The following is a 15,038-nucleotide window of genomic DNA, read 5'->3' on the forward strand; positions in this document are numbered from 1 at the left end:
TAATTGGACTGTTTTCCTGTTATTGAGTTTTTAAAGGTCTTTATATATCCTAGATATAAGTCCTTTGTCAGGTATGTGGTTTGCATATATTTTCTCCCAGTCTGTACCTTGCCTTTTCATCATCTTCATAAGGTCTTTCATAGAACAACACTCTTAATGAGATCCAGTTTATCAAGTTTTTCCTTTTATGAATGGTGCTTTTGGTTTCAAGTCAAAGAACTCTACTCTTATCCCTAAATCCTGAATATTTTTCTATTTTTGTCCTGAAAGTTTTATAGTTATACATTTAAGGCCATGATCCATTCTGAGTTAACTTTTGTATAAGATGTGAAGTTTTAGGTCCAGGTTCATTTGTTTGCCTATCCCTCCAGTTGCTCGGGCACCATTTATTGAAAAAGCTATCCTTCCTCTGTTGAATTACCTTTGTATCTTTATCAAAAGTCAGTTGGGCATATTTGTGTGGATATATTTCTGGATTCTCTATTCTGTCCCATTGCTCTATGTGTCCATCCTTCCACCGATACCATACCCTTCTGATCACTGTAGCTATGTAGTGAGCCTTAACATTGGGAAGAGTGATTCTTCTCACTTTACTCTTCTTGTGAAAAATTGTTTTAGCTATTCTAGGTCCTGTGTCTTTCCATGTAAATTTTGAAATAGGCTTGTTTATGTCTACAAAAATCTTGCTGGCAATTTGATAAGAATTGCATATAAACCTATAGAGAGAATTGACACCTTTACCATGTTGAGTCTTCCAGTCTATGAACACAGTATGTCTCTCCATTTATTTAGGTCTTCTTTGCTTTTTTCTTGTCCAACGTATTTTGGTCTTCTTTGATTACATCTTGCATTTTGCAATTTCAGGTCAGATTCAGTACATTTTGTTAGATTTGTATGTAAGTATTTCATTTTCTTTGAAGCCATTGTAATGGGTCTTGTATTAATTTCAGTTTCTGCATGCTTGTTATTTATACATAAAAATGTGATTGGTTTTTGTGTATTGATCTTGTATCCTGCAATCTTGCTGAAGTCCATGAATTTTTACAAAGTAAACGCACTCATGTAATCACTACCCAGATCAAGATAAAGAAAATCACTAGACCCCCCCCCAAAAGCTTTCTTTATGCCTTTTCTTTGTCATGAGATTACTTACCCCGCACCCTTAGATAACCACTATTTTGACTTCTACTACCATTAATTAGTTTTGCTTGTTTTTACTTTTTTAAAAAACATTTATTAAATAGTAAAATATTCATTTATTTATTTATTTCCCTTATATTTTTGGCTGCATTGGGTCTTAGTTGCAGCACACCAGATCTTTGTTGAGGCAAGTAGGATCTTTGGTTACAGCATGAACTCTCTTCATTGTGGCACTCAGGCTTCTCTCTGGTTTTGGTGTGCAGATTTCTCTCTTGTTGTGGCGCAAGGGCTCCAGGGCACGTGAACTCTGTAGTTTGTGGCTCGTGGGCTTTCTCTTTGAAGCACATGAGCTCAATAGTTGTGGCGTGTGGGCTTAGTTGCCCTGTGTCATGTGGGATCCTAGTTCCCCGACTGGGATGGAACCCGCATCCCCTGCATTGGAAGGTGGATTCTTTATCACTGGACCACCAGGGAAGTCCCTGTTTTTACTGTTCGTATTAATGAATAATACAGTGTGTACTCTTTTGCATCTTCTTTTATTTGATAAGGTGAGATTCATGCTGTTGCGTATAGCTAGCTATAGTTCGTTCTTTTTCATTGCTATACAATATTCCATGGTATTAATATACAACCATTTATCCTTTCTATTGATGGGCTTTTGCACTATTTCCAGTTTGGGGTTATTATAAATAAAGCTGCTCTGAACATTCTTGCATATGTCTTTTGGCACTTACGTTCACTCCTTTATGTGGGCAATAGAGCTTATAATTTTATTTTATTTATTTTTTAAAAATATTTACTTATTTGCTGCACCCGGTCTTAGTTGCTGCACATGGGATCTTCGTTGCCATGTGCAGGATCTTTCATTGGGCATGTGGTATCTAGTCTCCTGACTAGGGATCGAACCCAGGCCCCCTGCATTGAGAGTGCAGAGTCTTAACTGCCAAACCAGCAGGGAAGTCCCCCAGAGCTTATAATTTTAAATTCCACAAAATTAGCAGGGATCAGAAGCAGGAGAATATCATCTTCACTCTTAGAGTTACAATCTATGAATTTTTATTGCACATGTTTCTTCTGTCAGTTGACTGACACTCAACATTAGACAGGTATTTCCTGAGTCTGGATCAGTCACTGTATTGATCATATACTTCCTTTTATTGTTAGTTAGGTTTTCAAGCTTCCATATGTTATTTCTCCAAAAAGGTGTTTAATTTTTTGATAGCCAAGACCGTATCTCATGTTTCTTTGCCTTCCCATTGTGATTAGCATTGTACCTTGAACAGAATGCCTGCTCAATAAATATTTGTTCCTTGAGCGATGGTAGGTGCACTCTGAATTAATGAGGTATTACTGTGGTTCCAGCTGACTGCTGCACAGATGACTGAGTTGACTTGGGCCTCATTATCGCAGCTATATAGGTATAGCCTGTGTTGATTTATGTGACTCTCCTTAACGTTCTGAGGAGTCCTGAATACCTGAGGCTCATTTATGTCATGTCACAGGATTGTATGCCGGTGAAATAGAAATCTGGTTAGCCATTGTTATGTTTAATCATTTTATCAATATTTATTTTGGAAACTAGACAATCACAAACGAGACAGAGAATGAGTCTGTTTACAGAGGAAATAATTGGCCGGGGGAATCAAAGATTCGTATTCAAAGAGTTCAAGCAGCATCTCCACCTCTAAGTGGCAGCTTTGACATCCACGCTTACGGACATATTCTCAAAGGTATATGAAAAAAGTTCATAACTTTGGTCTATGTATCAGTTGGACTGTACTGATCTAGACAACCATCATAAACATTTTGGTGTATTTCTTTTTAATATTATTTCTCTATGTAATTTATAGAGCTGAGATTATGTCAGTAATGTAAAACTAAATTGTTCAGAAAAATGACATTTTCACATTTTCTTCATCACCTCACCAGATATACCAGGTTAAATTCCCAAAAGTTTGTTTCTCTTTTACATCCATAGCTTACTGGTTATCTATAAAGTTAACTGATTTTTTTTTTTAAGTATTTGAGCCAAGGCTCAATGTCTGAGGTACGTTACTCATGTAATTTTTGTTTCTCAGAAATACATAAATGTGTTGCCTAAGTAATATGCAGATTTCATTTTTTCTGTATTTGGAGGAGGACAGTTGGTTTACAAGTGATAAAACACATTTCATGTATGTTAAGGGCAGCCATAGGTTTGTGAAGTTTTGACTCCCGCTGTTTGCCATCCTTCTGCGAGTGCAGGTATTCCCGCTGCTGCGTCAGCTGCAGATTTGCAGTTTGCTCTCCAGAGTCTAGAAGAAGTGGGACAAGTCTCAGTTACACGAGAGGGAAGCTGTGCTGGATACTCATGGCACGTCAAGTGGAGAAGCACATGTGGAAAGCAGAATCTGCTGCAGGTTCCCTTACTTTGCCTGGTTTCTGTTTTCTTCTACGTGTTCGTTGCTTATTTGCACCCTGCCTCATTCCAAAAAGAAATGGAGACTGTGTGTATTTTAAAACTGCAAGCTATAGCCTAAACAGTAATAAAAGGAAACAGAAGAAGATTGTTGTAAATTAAGTTGACCAGGCATTCTCTTTCATGGAGAATAGCTGTTGGTGCTTTATTCCTGATCCCTTATGGGAGAATATGCCGGTTAGAAGACCTTTGACAGGGGCAGGAGGGGCACAGGCAGGGGCAGTCTCAGAACTAAATCTGGGTATACGAAAGGGGGGCCAAGCATAACCAGCGTCGCTGTCATTTAATTCTACCACTGTGCACTAGAGCTGTGTTCTAGGACCTTGGATACTCTTCTGGTTTCAAAGATGACATTTTCAAGTTCGTAACAGAGCCACACCTTAAGAGCTCATCTAATTACTATTGCTTAGAGTGTGGTTGGGGGCAGGGAGGGAAGTCAGGCTCAGAATGTGTGACAGAGAAGGGTCTAGAAGAGACTGGGGGCTCAGATATCAAACATCAAAAATACGATGCTTTGTAGTGATGATGAGAGTGTGAGATGCACTCTCATCCTCATGCACTCTTGGTGAGACAGTAAATTAGTACGAGCTTTTGGAAGGATAATTTAATTGTATCTGAATATAGATACCTTATGATTCAGCAGTCTCAGCTGTGTTACTCTCTTCTACTGAAATAATAATACAAATATGAAATGAAATAGGCACAAAGTTAGTCACTGCAGCGTTATTTGTAATAGTAAAAAAACCTAGAAACCGAAATTCCCATCAATAGAAAAATGGTTGTTAAAATGATACAAACGGTGGAAATAAATACAGAACTCTACTTATAAAACCAATTTGGGTAAAACAGAGGTGCTGGGGGACAGGAGATTCAAAAAAAGGTATATAAACAATAAACATAGAATATAATGTACCATACATAGATTGTATAGATGTCATAAAGATATGGGGGTTATTTTAAGGAAACATATGGCCAGAAACTAGAATAAGAAAATTCTGCAACTGAGACAGCTCTAGTGACTGATCTCCTCTTGCTCCTCTGCTGATGCCTGCACACCTACTCCCTTCACTCTTTCCTGACCAGTCTCCTCTGCTTTATTCATCATTTCTGCTCCTGGTCACCTTGGCTCCCACAGGCCCAGCATGGAGACTCCTGTCTCTTTGCTAGACCCTGTATGCATCTGAGGGCTACCATATTGGCAGCATGATTTTGGAATGACCAAATTATACATATTGATCTGATTTGGTTTCATTTTTACCATTGGCAGAAAATATAACTCCGTGAGTGGATGAAAAACCAAGAGTAGTTTTGGTAGAGGCCAAAAATGCTAAAGGGGAGAAGTTGACTCTCGGGTGGAAAGAGGACTACATTTTTCAATTATCTAAGAACCATTTATCAAAATGGTCATATTCAGAAAGAGTATAGAATATTTTGAAAAAATCAAATTAAGTAAATTCATGTTCCTTAGACGTATTTTATCCTAAATATTCAAGTTAATTTTAGTCATTTAATTCAAGTTGTAATTGATACAATATATGATACTGCAATGATGTTATCAGTTTTTTTCTTGGGTAGATTATGATCATTTTTGAATAGGCTTCTTTTTAAAAAATGTGATTAAATGGCTTTGAATTTTTTTCATCCTTTGGCTTTTCACTTTTAACCATGCTTAAACTTAAAAAGAAAAACTACTGTGATCATATTTATTATAACCTTTCTAGTAAAATAATCTCATCTAAAAATAGATCAATGATTCCAACATTTTTGGAGAAAAGGCTAACGTGATGGTTACAAGGATAAAGGAAGGTGGCTTATTCAGACGGCGCATACTGGGAGACCTACTTCGTACACCCAGCAAACAGCCACAGGTATTTTTGAAAGTTTCCTCGTGATGTAATTTTAAATGTATAACTATTTTGTAATACATTAAAGACCTGGTAAAAAGAAGAGATGACATCTTTATTTTTCATGTGACTATTTGTTAACAGATGATCAACTCAATGATATTATTTTGTGACTTTTGGGAAAATTATCTTCCTTATGATAAAAGATTTTAAGCTCTACTGTTAGTATTTGAAAATATATTCTTTCATTTAATCTTTATAGTAACTCTGTAATTATTAATGTTACCACTTACTGATGAGGAAATTAAATTGTATGGAGTTTAGGTGACTTTCCCAAGAGCAACCTTTATTTTTCTTCATAGCACTTATCACCCCCAGGGCATAATGTGCATTTTCTTTTTTTGTAAGTTTATAGCCTTATGCAAGGCTCTCTGTCCTACCTCCACTAGAATATAAGTTCAGTAACAGCAGGGATGTCATCTGTTTTGTTAAATGTGCTTGATACGTTTACAACTGTGCCTGACGTATAATGGACACATTCGCTGAATGAATCAATGAAGTGTCAAAACAGGAAAAGTATAAATAGAATAGACTAATTTTTGGAAACCAACAAACCAGCAAACAAGCAAATTTCCATTACTTTTTCTAAATCCTATGCATAGTCTATTTAAGCATGCTACTCTTGTTACCTCTGTGTTTCTTTATTTGAAGGTTGAAGTCTATGTTAATGAAATCCCAGCTAAATGTTCAGGTGACTGTGGGTTTACATGGGATCCCACAACTACTCCTCAAGTCTGGGCCATAAGCCCTTCCCAAGGTAATCTCTTGCTTTCAAACTTAGAGTATGGGGTGGAAGACAATTAGCAAAAATGTAAACTCTGATAATGATTTTTTTATATTCTAACTAAGGCAAGCAGACAGTTCTACATAGTGAAAAAAATCTATCAGATCAGAAAGCTATGGAAAGATCATTAATTATCTTTGCAAAAAATATCACTGTTGAAGTTGGACTCACTAGTATTCTGCTTCTCCAGTTTCACCAACTTCTAGGAGATATAGTACTAAAATGCCAGTAACAAGAGAGCTGCTGTTTAGTAAAAGAAAATAATTAGGTCCTAGATTTGAGAATAAGAGATAGAAAAATTATTGACAAGAACTCAGTCTAGGGGGACACATTTTAAAATACCCTCATAGTATGTCATTGCTTTAAAAAAAAAACAGATTATGTTATGTCTGAACTCCCAAGGATTGAAATAAACAGCATGACCAAGGATTGTAAGGGGTGGCTTTTTTTCAGTCAGAAAGGTAAGCTCAGATACTATAATCATATATTTAGTCTTGTTGACTAGTATGAAAATTCACTTGCTAATTATAAATCAAACGAAAAGAAAAAACCCATTGAAATCTTTAAAATAGCACAACTTAGTGTTGAAAGAATATATTCTTCAGACTTTTTTATAATTCTAGTTCTCTCTAAGCACCATGCTCAGTGTTAGTCCCCTACGAACTTCCCCAGAGGCTATCACAATAATTAATTTTGTGTGTATTCTTCCATGCCATTTTATTTGTTTGATTTTTTTTTTTTTTTTTTTTTTTTTTGTGGTACGCGGGCCTCTCACTGTTGTGGCCTCTCCCATTGTGGAGCACAGGCTCCGGACGCGCAGACTCAGCAGCCATGGCTCACAGGCCCAGCCGCTCCATGGCATGTGGGATCTTCCCAGACCGGGGCATGAACCCGTGTCCCCTGTATCGGCAGGCAGACTCTTAACCACTGCCTCACCAGGGAAGCCCCGTGCCGTTTTAAATACCTTTTGTGTATAACACACATATGGTAATTTTGCCGGGTTTTTAAGTTTACAAATGAGCTATTACATTGTAAATATCATTTGCACCTTTTGTCATTCAGCATTCATTTTGAGAAATATTTATATGGTTTTATGTATATCTAATTCATCACTAAAATACTTCATGGATACACCAATTTATTTGTTCTTCTGTTGATGGACATTTACATCATTTACAAGTTTTTTGTTTTTACGCATGACTCTATTGAGCTTTCTTGTACAAATCTACTATAACATACATGCTAGAGCTTCTTTAGGGTTCATACCTACATGTGAATTAATGGGTATATGTGTATTCAGTTCATTAGGTGACCAAATTGCTCCCCAAAGTGGCTGTACCTCCAGTGGGTATGAGAGCACCATATTCCCCACATCTTTGCCAACACTTCATATGATGAGTTTCTAATTTTGGTCAATCTGATGAGTGTAAGAAGTTATCTCATCATTGCTTTAATGTTGTCTATTCCCTGATTAGTAATGCACAGGAATATCTTCTTGTATGTTTCTTGGACATTTAGATTATTTCTTCTTCTGCAAATTGCTTGTTAACATCTTTTATCCACTTATCAGATTGTCATTTTTCTATCAACTTGCACTGTGTATTGTATGTTATGTTTGCTGATCCTTTGCACACATCTTCTCCCAGTATTTCACTTATGATTTTTTTTAGTATCTTGTTCATGGAAACGTTTAAATCACTGATTTAATTTATATATCTTTTCCTTCATGGATAACCATGGCTTTTTGTATCTTATTTAAGAAATCCATCTCTACATTAACATCATTAAGGTATTCGGTTATGTTTCTTCTAAAATTCTGAAGTTTTGTTTTTCATTCTTAGCTGTTTAAATCCATTTATAATCTGTGTTGTGTGTGATGTTATGGGAGTCGGGTGACCGTGTCATTATTGATCAAATCTGGATACCTTTAAGAGTGAATGGAGAACATTCAGTATAGGATGCTGGGCCAGCAAGTATAAACCTGGAATAGCCCAGGCACTTTAGGATGGGTATCATCCCAGATAAAGTAACCATATCCTATTTCAAATGGAAAGTGTCTACTACACTTATTGTACAGTTTATTCTCAGGAGTTTGTGATGGCGGTTCTGTCCTAGTCTAAGTTACCATATGGAAATGTCTGTTTAATTTCTTTGTCATAAGAATGATTTTCCTTTCCTTACAACATTCTATACTTAGTCAGATAATTCTTTCCACTAATCCCTATAAACACACAGATTCAAAACACGAAGCACTGTGCAGTAATTCAATGGAAAAAATGTACTATTGCTAAATAAATGTCTTTTTTCCCCTGCTTGCTTATAGGCATATTGTTTATATCTTTTAGAAGATAGGCTCACTTTTCTCTGAGAAATACCTGATTTCATAACAACAGATTCTATGTTTTGTCTTTTTTTTTTTATGTTTTGTCATTTTAATATTGTTATTTAAATTTATCCTTTTCAGGGTCCTATGAAGAAAGCACAATTCTAACCGTATCAGGCTCGGGATTTTCTCCTAGTTCAACTGTATCGGTCTCAGTTGGACCAGCAGGTTGCTCTCTTCTTTCTGTGAATGGTAGATTCTTTTAAAATCATTATTTTTGAGTCTAATTGTTTTTCTCTAAGAGAAAGTAGAATCAAAGAGCAGTGTTATAATACTGATTTTCCTATAGAGTATCTTTGGGGTTATGAAATTGGCAAACTGCTTTGGATAAATACCTTACCTTTTTAATCTTTGGTTATGACTACAGACTAATTCTTTCACTGTGGTACAGTGTCTTTATCCCATAACAGTTGATTTTTGTTCTTTTTCCTCATAAAGTGATTACATGAAATCTTTCCTTCTCTTTTTTTTTTTTTCCTTCTTTAGTGTGTCTCTGGGACACAAAAATACATGAATTGCAGCTCTGATATTGCGTGGTCCCCTCTGCCCATGCTTTGAAAATGCCTCATTAGTCATAGCAAGAGGACATAGCCATCTTCCTGGACTTCTAGTCCAAACTTCATAGTCCTCTATGTATTAATGTAGAATTTAAAGATCATATTTTCTATTTATGGAAAAATGAGGACCATAATTATTTGTCTCCCTAAAAATTCTCTTTCATAATCCTAGGTATTTTTATTAATTTCAATAAGTTGGAATTACATAAGCAAATTCACCTTCCATATCATTTTAGTTGTCTTTCGTTTTGTTTTGTTTTGTTTGCGGTACGTGGGCCTCTCACCGTTGTGGCCTCTCCCGTTGCGGAGCAACAGGCTCCGGACGCGCAGGCTCAGTGGCCATGGCTCACGGGCCCAGCCGCTCCGCGGCATGTGGGATCTTCCCGGACTGGGGCATGAACCCGCGTCCCCTGCATCAGCAGGCGGACTCTCAACCACTGCGCCACCAGGGAAGCCCTAAGTTGTTTTTAATTTACATCTTCTATGCATTCTTGAGATCTAATAGTCAGTATTGCACCTGTATTATAAGTGCACATATGCTGTTCTAAATGAAGTGAAGAATGTTTTTCACTTAGTTTTTATCAGTTTTCTTGTTGAAACCTAATATTTTACTCAGTTTGGGACATAAACAATATATTGGACCAAAGTGTTTAGAATTATTCATATAAATGATCTTATAGGTTAGGATTTAAAATTCTTCTTATAGTAACTTTTTTGCCACAGTGTAGTACTCAGGAGCAAATTGTTTACTCCACTTTCATTATTATTTTACCTTACTCTTTTCTAGCCCTGTCTGATTCGTAACATGAGGTAGTTCGTAAAGATTTTCCTCCCATTAATATATGAGTAGTCTTCCTTAGATATATTTCTTGGAGTATAAAAATGAAGGCCACTGTTTATATTTGAAAATATAAAATTTCAGTAATTTTATCTAACAAAAGCATTTCTTGACCATTTTCTTCTTCTTTTATCACAAGAAAATGAGATAAACTGCCAGATTCTGAATGGAAGTGCTGGACGTTTCCCAGTTGCTGTGTCCATAGCTGGTGTTGGACTAGCACAGAATACAGAGGAGGAGGAATTACACTTCATTTATCAGAGTCAGATCTCACACATCTGGCCTGCTTCTGGAAGCCTAGCGGGTAATAGTTAATTGTTCCAAACAAAGAAAATTGCATACATTTCCATCATTTCATTGAACTGTTTCTAGAACAGGGTGAAGGGAGAGGACTCCAAACCTTCCTCATATAGAACAAAGGAGACTCCTCTTTTAGAAGGCACAGCGACTCAGTGGATGACTAATTCTTTCCTTATGAAGCACAAGTCAGGGTGACTGCTTCTACTTACGTCTTAGGTTATTGAATTAATATCATCAATTATTACATGTGTCTATAACAAGCTCATTAATTATGTCAAGATAAGATTTATTAGTTATTATTCTGCTTACCAGCTGCTCCATTTATAATCACAGTCTCAGTGGAGCTACTAGACCCAGAAAAAGTTCCAGAAACAAATCAGGGAAAGGGATGCTGACGCAGAAGATGGAAAGAAAATAACACATTTTTCCTATCCTGCTTCATTTCCTTTGTGTTTTGTTTGTTTGTTTGACCATGCTTAAGTGTGGATTTTGTGCTTTGGCCTTGATCTTTTTGGTGTGTTCTGTTTATATATATGTATATATATACATATATATACATATATATGTGTGTATATATATATATATTTTGTTTGTTTGTTTGTTTTTTTGTGGTACACGGGCCTCTCACTGCTGTGGCCTCTCCCGTTGCGGAGCACAGGCTCCGGACACGCAGGCTCAGCGGCTATGGCTCACGGGCCCATGGCATGTGGAATCTTCCTTCCAGGACTGGGGCACGAACCCGCGTCCCCTGCATTGGCAGGCGGACTCTCAACCACTGCGCCACCAGGGAAGCCCTGTTTTTATATTTTATGTTATTTTTATTTTGTTGGGATTTTTTCTTAGTTTTTCTTTTACTTAAAGGTATTAAAATTTGGGATTTTGTATGAGTCTTAATTCACTCTCATTTCCCACTGGTTGAGTAAATAGAAATAGCATAATTTCTCTTTAGGATGAAGACACAAAAACAAATATTAGTTGCAAATCTGTGTTATTTCATTAAATCACTTAGCCCAACCCCTTTACGGCTCCAGACTCCAGAGCTCAGACTCGGGTATGTGGTGATGATTCTATATATCTCGAGGCTGGTCCTTGATCTATTTGCCAACCTGTCTCTTGGATGATTAGACAATTCTTGAGTGATGTTAGATGACTGCCAAAGTGTCTTTTTGTTATAGTTAATCTAATGTGTTTTTGTTGTCTGATTTTGTGTTTTTACTTATGAAGGTGGTACTCTTCTGACTCTATCTGGATTTGGCTTTAATGAAAATTCAAAGGTATTAGTCGGCAATGAAACCTGCAATGTAATTGAAGGGAATTTGAATAAGATAACCTGCAGAACACCAAAAGTAAGGCATCTGATTTCAGTCATTTTTCTTCTAAGTCTGAACTTGTATGAATTAAGGAACATCTCAGTAAAGGGTTAAACAAATGCCTTATTTACCTATAGCAAGTGCAGAGTTTCAGTTATGCTCTTTAATAATTATTTCATCAACATTTTTTGCCGAGATCCAAATACCAAATATTATCTTCCACATTCTAGATACTTAACATCATTAAGGAAGACATACATATAAACCAATGTTAAATAGTGTGTTCCATTTGAACTGATAGAAGTAGACACAAAATGAAGATAAAATACAGCGGGGAGAGGGTGTCAGGAAGAGTTTCATGGAAAAGTTGATGTCCTATCAGAGGTGGAAGGATGATGAATGGGAGTTGACAAGGTAAATCCAAGGATGAAAAAAATATAGCAGTAATAAATAGTCTAAAAAATTCAGGGAAGCCATTCTAGACATTTTGGGGTTTTTTTAAGGAATACATATTTTAAATATGTTAACATTTCAGTTTGTTGGCAAAACACACACAGTGTAAAGTTTCCCATGGAATATTACATCTCAGGACCAGTCATCGTTCTTTATTTTTTAAAATAGTGTTTAAATTTAAACCAAGACTCTGTTTTACTTACTATGTGCAAAAGGAGTGAATTCAGTCACTAATATTTAAAAACGTAGTAGATTAAGGGTGGGAATTATTATGTAGTTGACGTAGGAAAAGTGAATTTGAGCATGTGTTGGACTGAATGGTGGAGATGAGAATCTGGCGGGTATAGTAAATTAAAGTTTTGTTTAAATTATGTCATTCAATTAAACACTGAGTGTGCACTAAGTACTAGATGCTAGGAAAACGATTTTTCCTAATTGGGAATTGTATAGGTGCTATATTGGTGAAAGCACCAAATATTTTTCTTAGGTTTTAGTCTTGGATTCTGGAACTATGTCAGCAAAGTTTATAATAATGTCATTTGTCCATGAAGAGGAACAAAAATTACATTCAAGCCTATTTTAAGAGCAAAAAGCTCAAAACTTTAAGTATCGTATGCTTTATTAATTAGAGAATCACTTGTCTAGGGACTTCCCTGGTGGCGCAGCGGTTAAGAATCCGCCTGCAAATGCAGGGGACACGGGTTCAAGCCCTGGTCCGGGAAGATCCCACATGCCGCGAAGCAACTAAGCCCATGTGCCACAACTACTGAGCCTGTGCTCTAGAGCCTGCAAGCCACAACTACTGAAGCCTGCGCTCCTAGAACCCGTGCTCCACAACAAGAGAAGCCACCGCAATGAGAAGCCCACGCACCGCAACAGAGAGTAGCCCCCCCCCTTGCTGCAACTAGAGAAAGGCTGCGTGCAGCAAGGAAGACCCAATGCAGCCATAAGTAAATAAATAAATAAATAAATTTATTTTTAAAAAAGAGAGAGAGGCTCACTTGTCCAGAACATCTGAACTATATTGCAGAACCCTGGGAAATCCAATACTATAGATGCATTTGAATTGATCATAAATACCCACAAAACCACTATATCATATAGCTTTATCTAAAGAATTCAAACATGCAACCTACATTTGACACCACAACTTTCTAAATATCTGATAGTTAACTCTGATTCATGACTTTGAGAAAAAAACATCTTTGGAAGTTTATTTTGAATAATTCTATTTGTTTTTAGCCATTGAATTTCTGTATCTCAACATTTAATATTTTCTAATTGTTTTATTTTTTTCCTCTTATTTCAGAGAATTGAGGGTACAGTTGATATATCAGTTATTACCAGTGGATTTCAAGCCATGGCAAAGAATGCTTATAGCTATAATTGTTTACAGACTCCAGTTATAACTGATTTTAGTCCCAAAGTACGGACAATACTGGGTAAGAAATTCTTCAATAAGATTAGTCATTTGATATATATGTATGTGTATACCATTTCTAAAAAAGCTTTTGAAGCAGTTTCTCTGCGGTTGTGTTTCTTAAAGCAAAACCTGTCACAGGTTTTCTTTTTTAATCATAAATTGGTCTGTTTATTATATCACTTTGAGCATGTGCAATAATAAGAAAAATATTAATTTTTAAAGTTCTTTGCCATATTTTTCCCTGTTAAACAATTAAACATGAATTTTATCTCCATGTGGCAGCTATCAACTCTTTCATTGATTTTCTTTTACCTCTGAAAGTGTTAGGATTTCCTAAATCCATTGAAACATAAGAGATGAGTTGGTTGACTTAATATTCAAATTTTGCTCTAGATAATACATTGACTCTTTTTGTAAAACTTTTCTTTTAAAATAATAGGAGAAGTTAATTTAACAATTAAGGGTTATAACTTTGGAAATGAACTCACACAAAACATGGAGGTCTATGTTGGAGGAAAATCCTGCCAGGTCCTTCACTGGAACTTCACAGATATTAGATGCCTTTTGCCCAAGTTGTCTCCTGGAAAACATGATATCTGTGTAGAAGTCAGAAACTGGGGTTTTGCGTCAACAAGGTATGGTCATGACCATAAACTTTGACAGAGCTGTGGAACACATGGTGCTAATATATTGAGATAGGAGGAGAAATAGTCATTAACCTTATAATATTTCAGTTGCTCTCTTCACCTTTCTACAATTCCTTTTGCAAAAGATTCTGAAAATTTCTCATAACATGCAGTATGATGCTTAGGTTTGAGACCAATACCATTCAGATTAGGTTGTAAGATTTCTCTGCAGAACTAGGTTTATGTATATGTCACATGACTTTCATTCATTCTGGAAATACTTATCAAGAAGTTACTGGGGGCAGGCACTTTCTCAGTGCTGGATTTATAGTGGGGAATAAGAGGGATGTGTCCCCCACCTTAATGGTGCCCACAATTTTGTTGGGGAGGCAGATTTCAAACAGATGATTACATCAATAACTGGATTATAAATGAGAAAAAGGCTATGGATAAGAGGTCCCAGGTGCTACAAGAACATATAATAGAGCTAATTTTTCCTGAGGGACTGGGGACTGGAAAGAGTTCTCTGAAAAGGTGACAGGTAAGCCAAGAAACGGGTGGGAGCTGCCAGGTGAAGGAGAGGGTGGAGAGAATCCTCCTCCAGCTCTGACTTTCCTTTAACTAGGTGTTTAGTATTTTCTTCCCTGAAGCTGCTTGTCAGCTGGTAAAATTTTAGTTCTGGCATAAGGAAGTTACTGGTTTAGAGCACTTAGAAAAAGAGAAAACTGGAATTTAGGGATTAAAAAAAAGGCAAGTAAAACTGATGACAGAGTAGAAGGAGAGATCATTGTAGAGGAGGAGTCTTGTGGGAGGTGAAGAAAGAAGAGCAACAGTAAACATAAACTTCAGCACTACATCCCCT

General features: G+C 36.5%; 1 protein-coding gene across 1 annotated transcript in view; it reads left to right on the top strand.

The window, feature by feature from the left end:
* Positions 1-15,038, top strand: part of PKHD1L1 (PKHD1 like 1) — a 154,527-nt gene that overhangs the window by 52,173 nt on the left and 87,316 nt on the right. Inside the window, exons 24-32 of the mRNA XM_060035239.1 lie at positions 2,723-2,870; positions 3,385-3,539; positions 5,344-5,466; positions 6,154-6,259; positions 8,751-8,861; positions 10,204-10,368; positions 11,589-11,710; positions 13,437-13,569; positions 13,990-14,185. Coding sequence (XP_059891222.1) covers positions 2,723-2,870; positions 3,385-3,539; positions 5,344-5,466; positions 6,154-6,259; positions 8,751-8,861; positions 10,204-10,368; positions 11,589-11,710; positions 13,437-13,569; positions 13,990-14,185 — 1,259 coding nt within the window. The remainder of the gene's footprint in view (positions 1-2,722; positions 2,871-3,384; positions 3,540-5,343; positions 5,467-6,153; positions 6,260-8,750; positions 8,862-10,203; positions 10,369-11,588; positions 11,711-13,436; positions 13,570-13,989; positions 14,186-15,038) is intronic.

Source organism: Delphinus delphis, chromosome 17, assembly GCF_949987515.2.
Source record: "Delphinus delphis chromosome 17, mDelDel1.2, whole genome shotgun sequence".
NCBI classification, from domain to species: domain Eukaryota; kingdom Metazoa; phylum Chordata; class Mammalia; order Artiodactyla; family Delphinidae; genus Delphinus; species Delphinus delphis.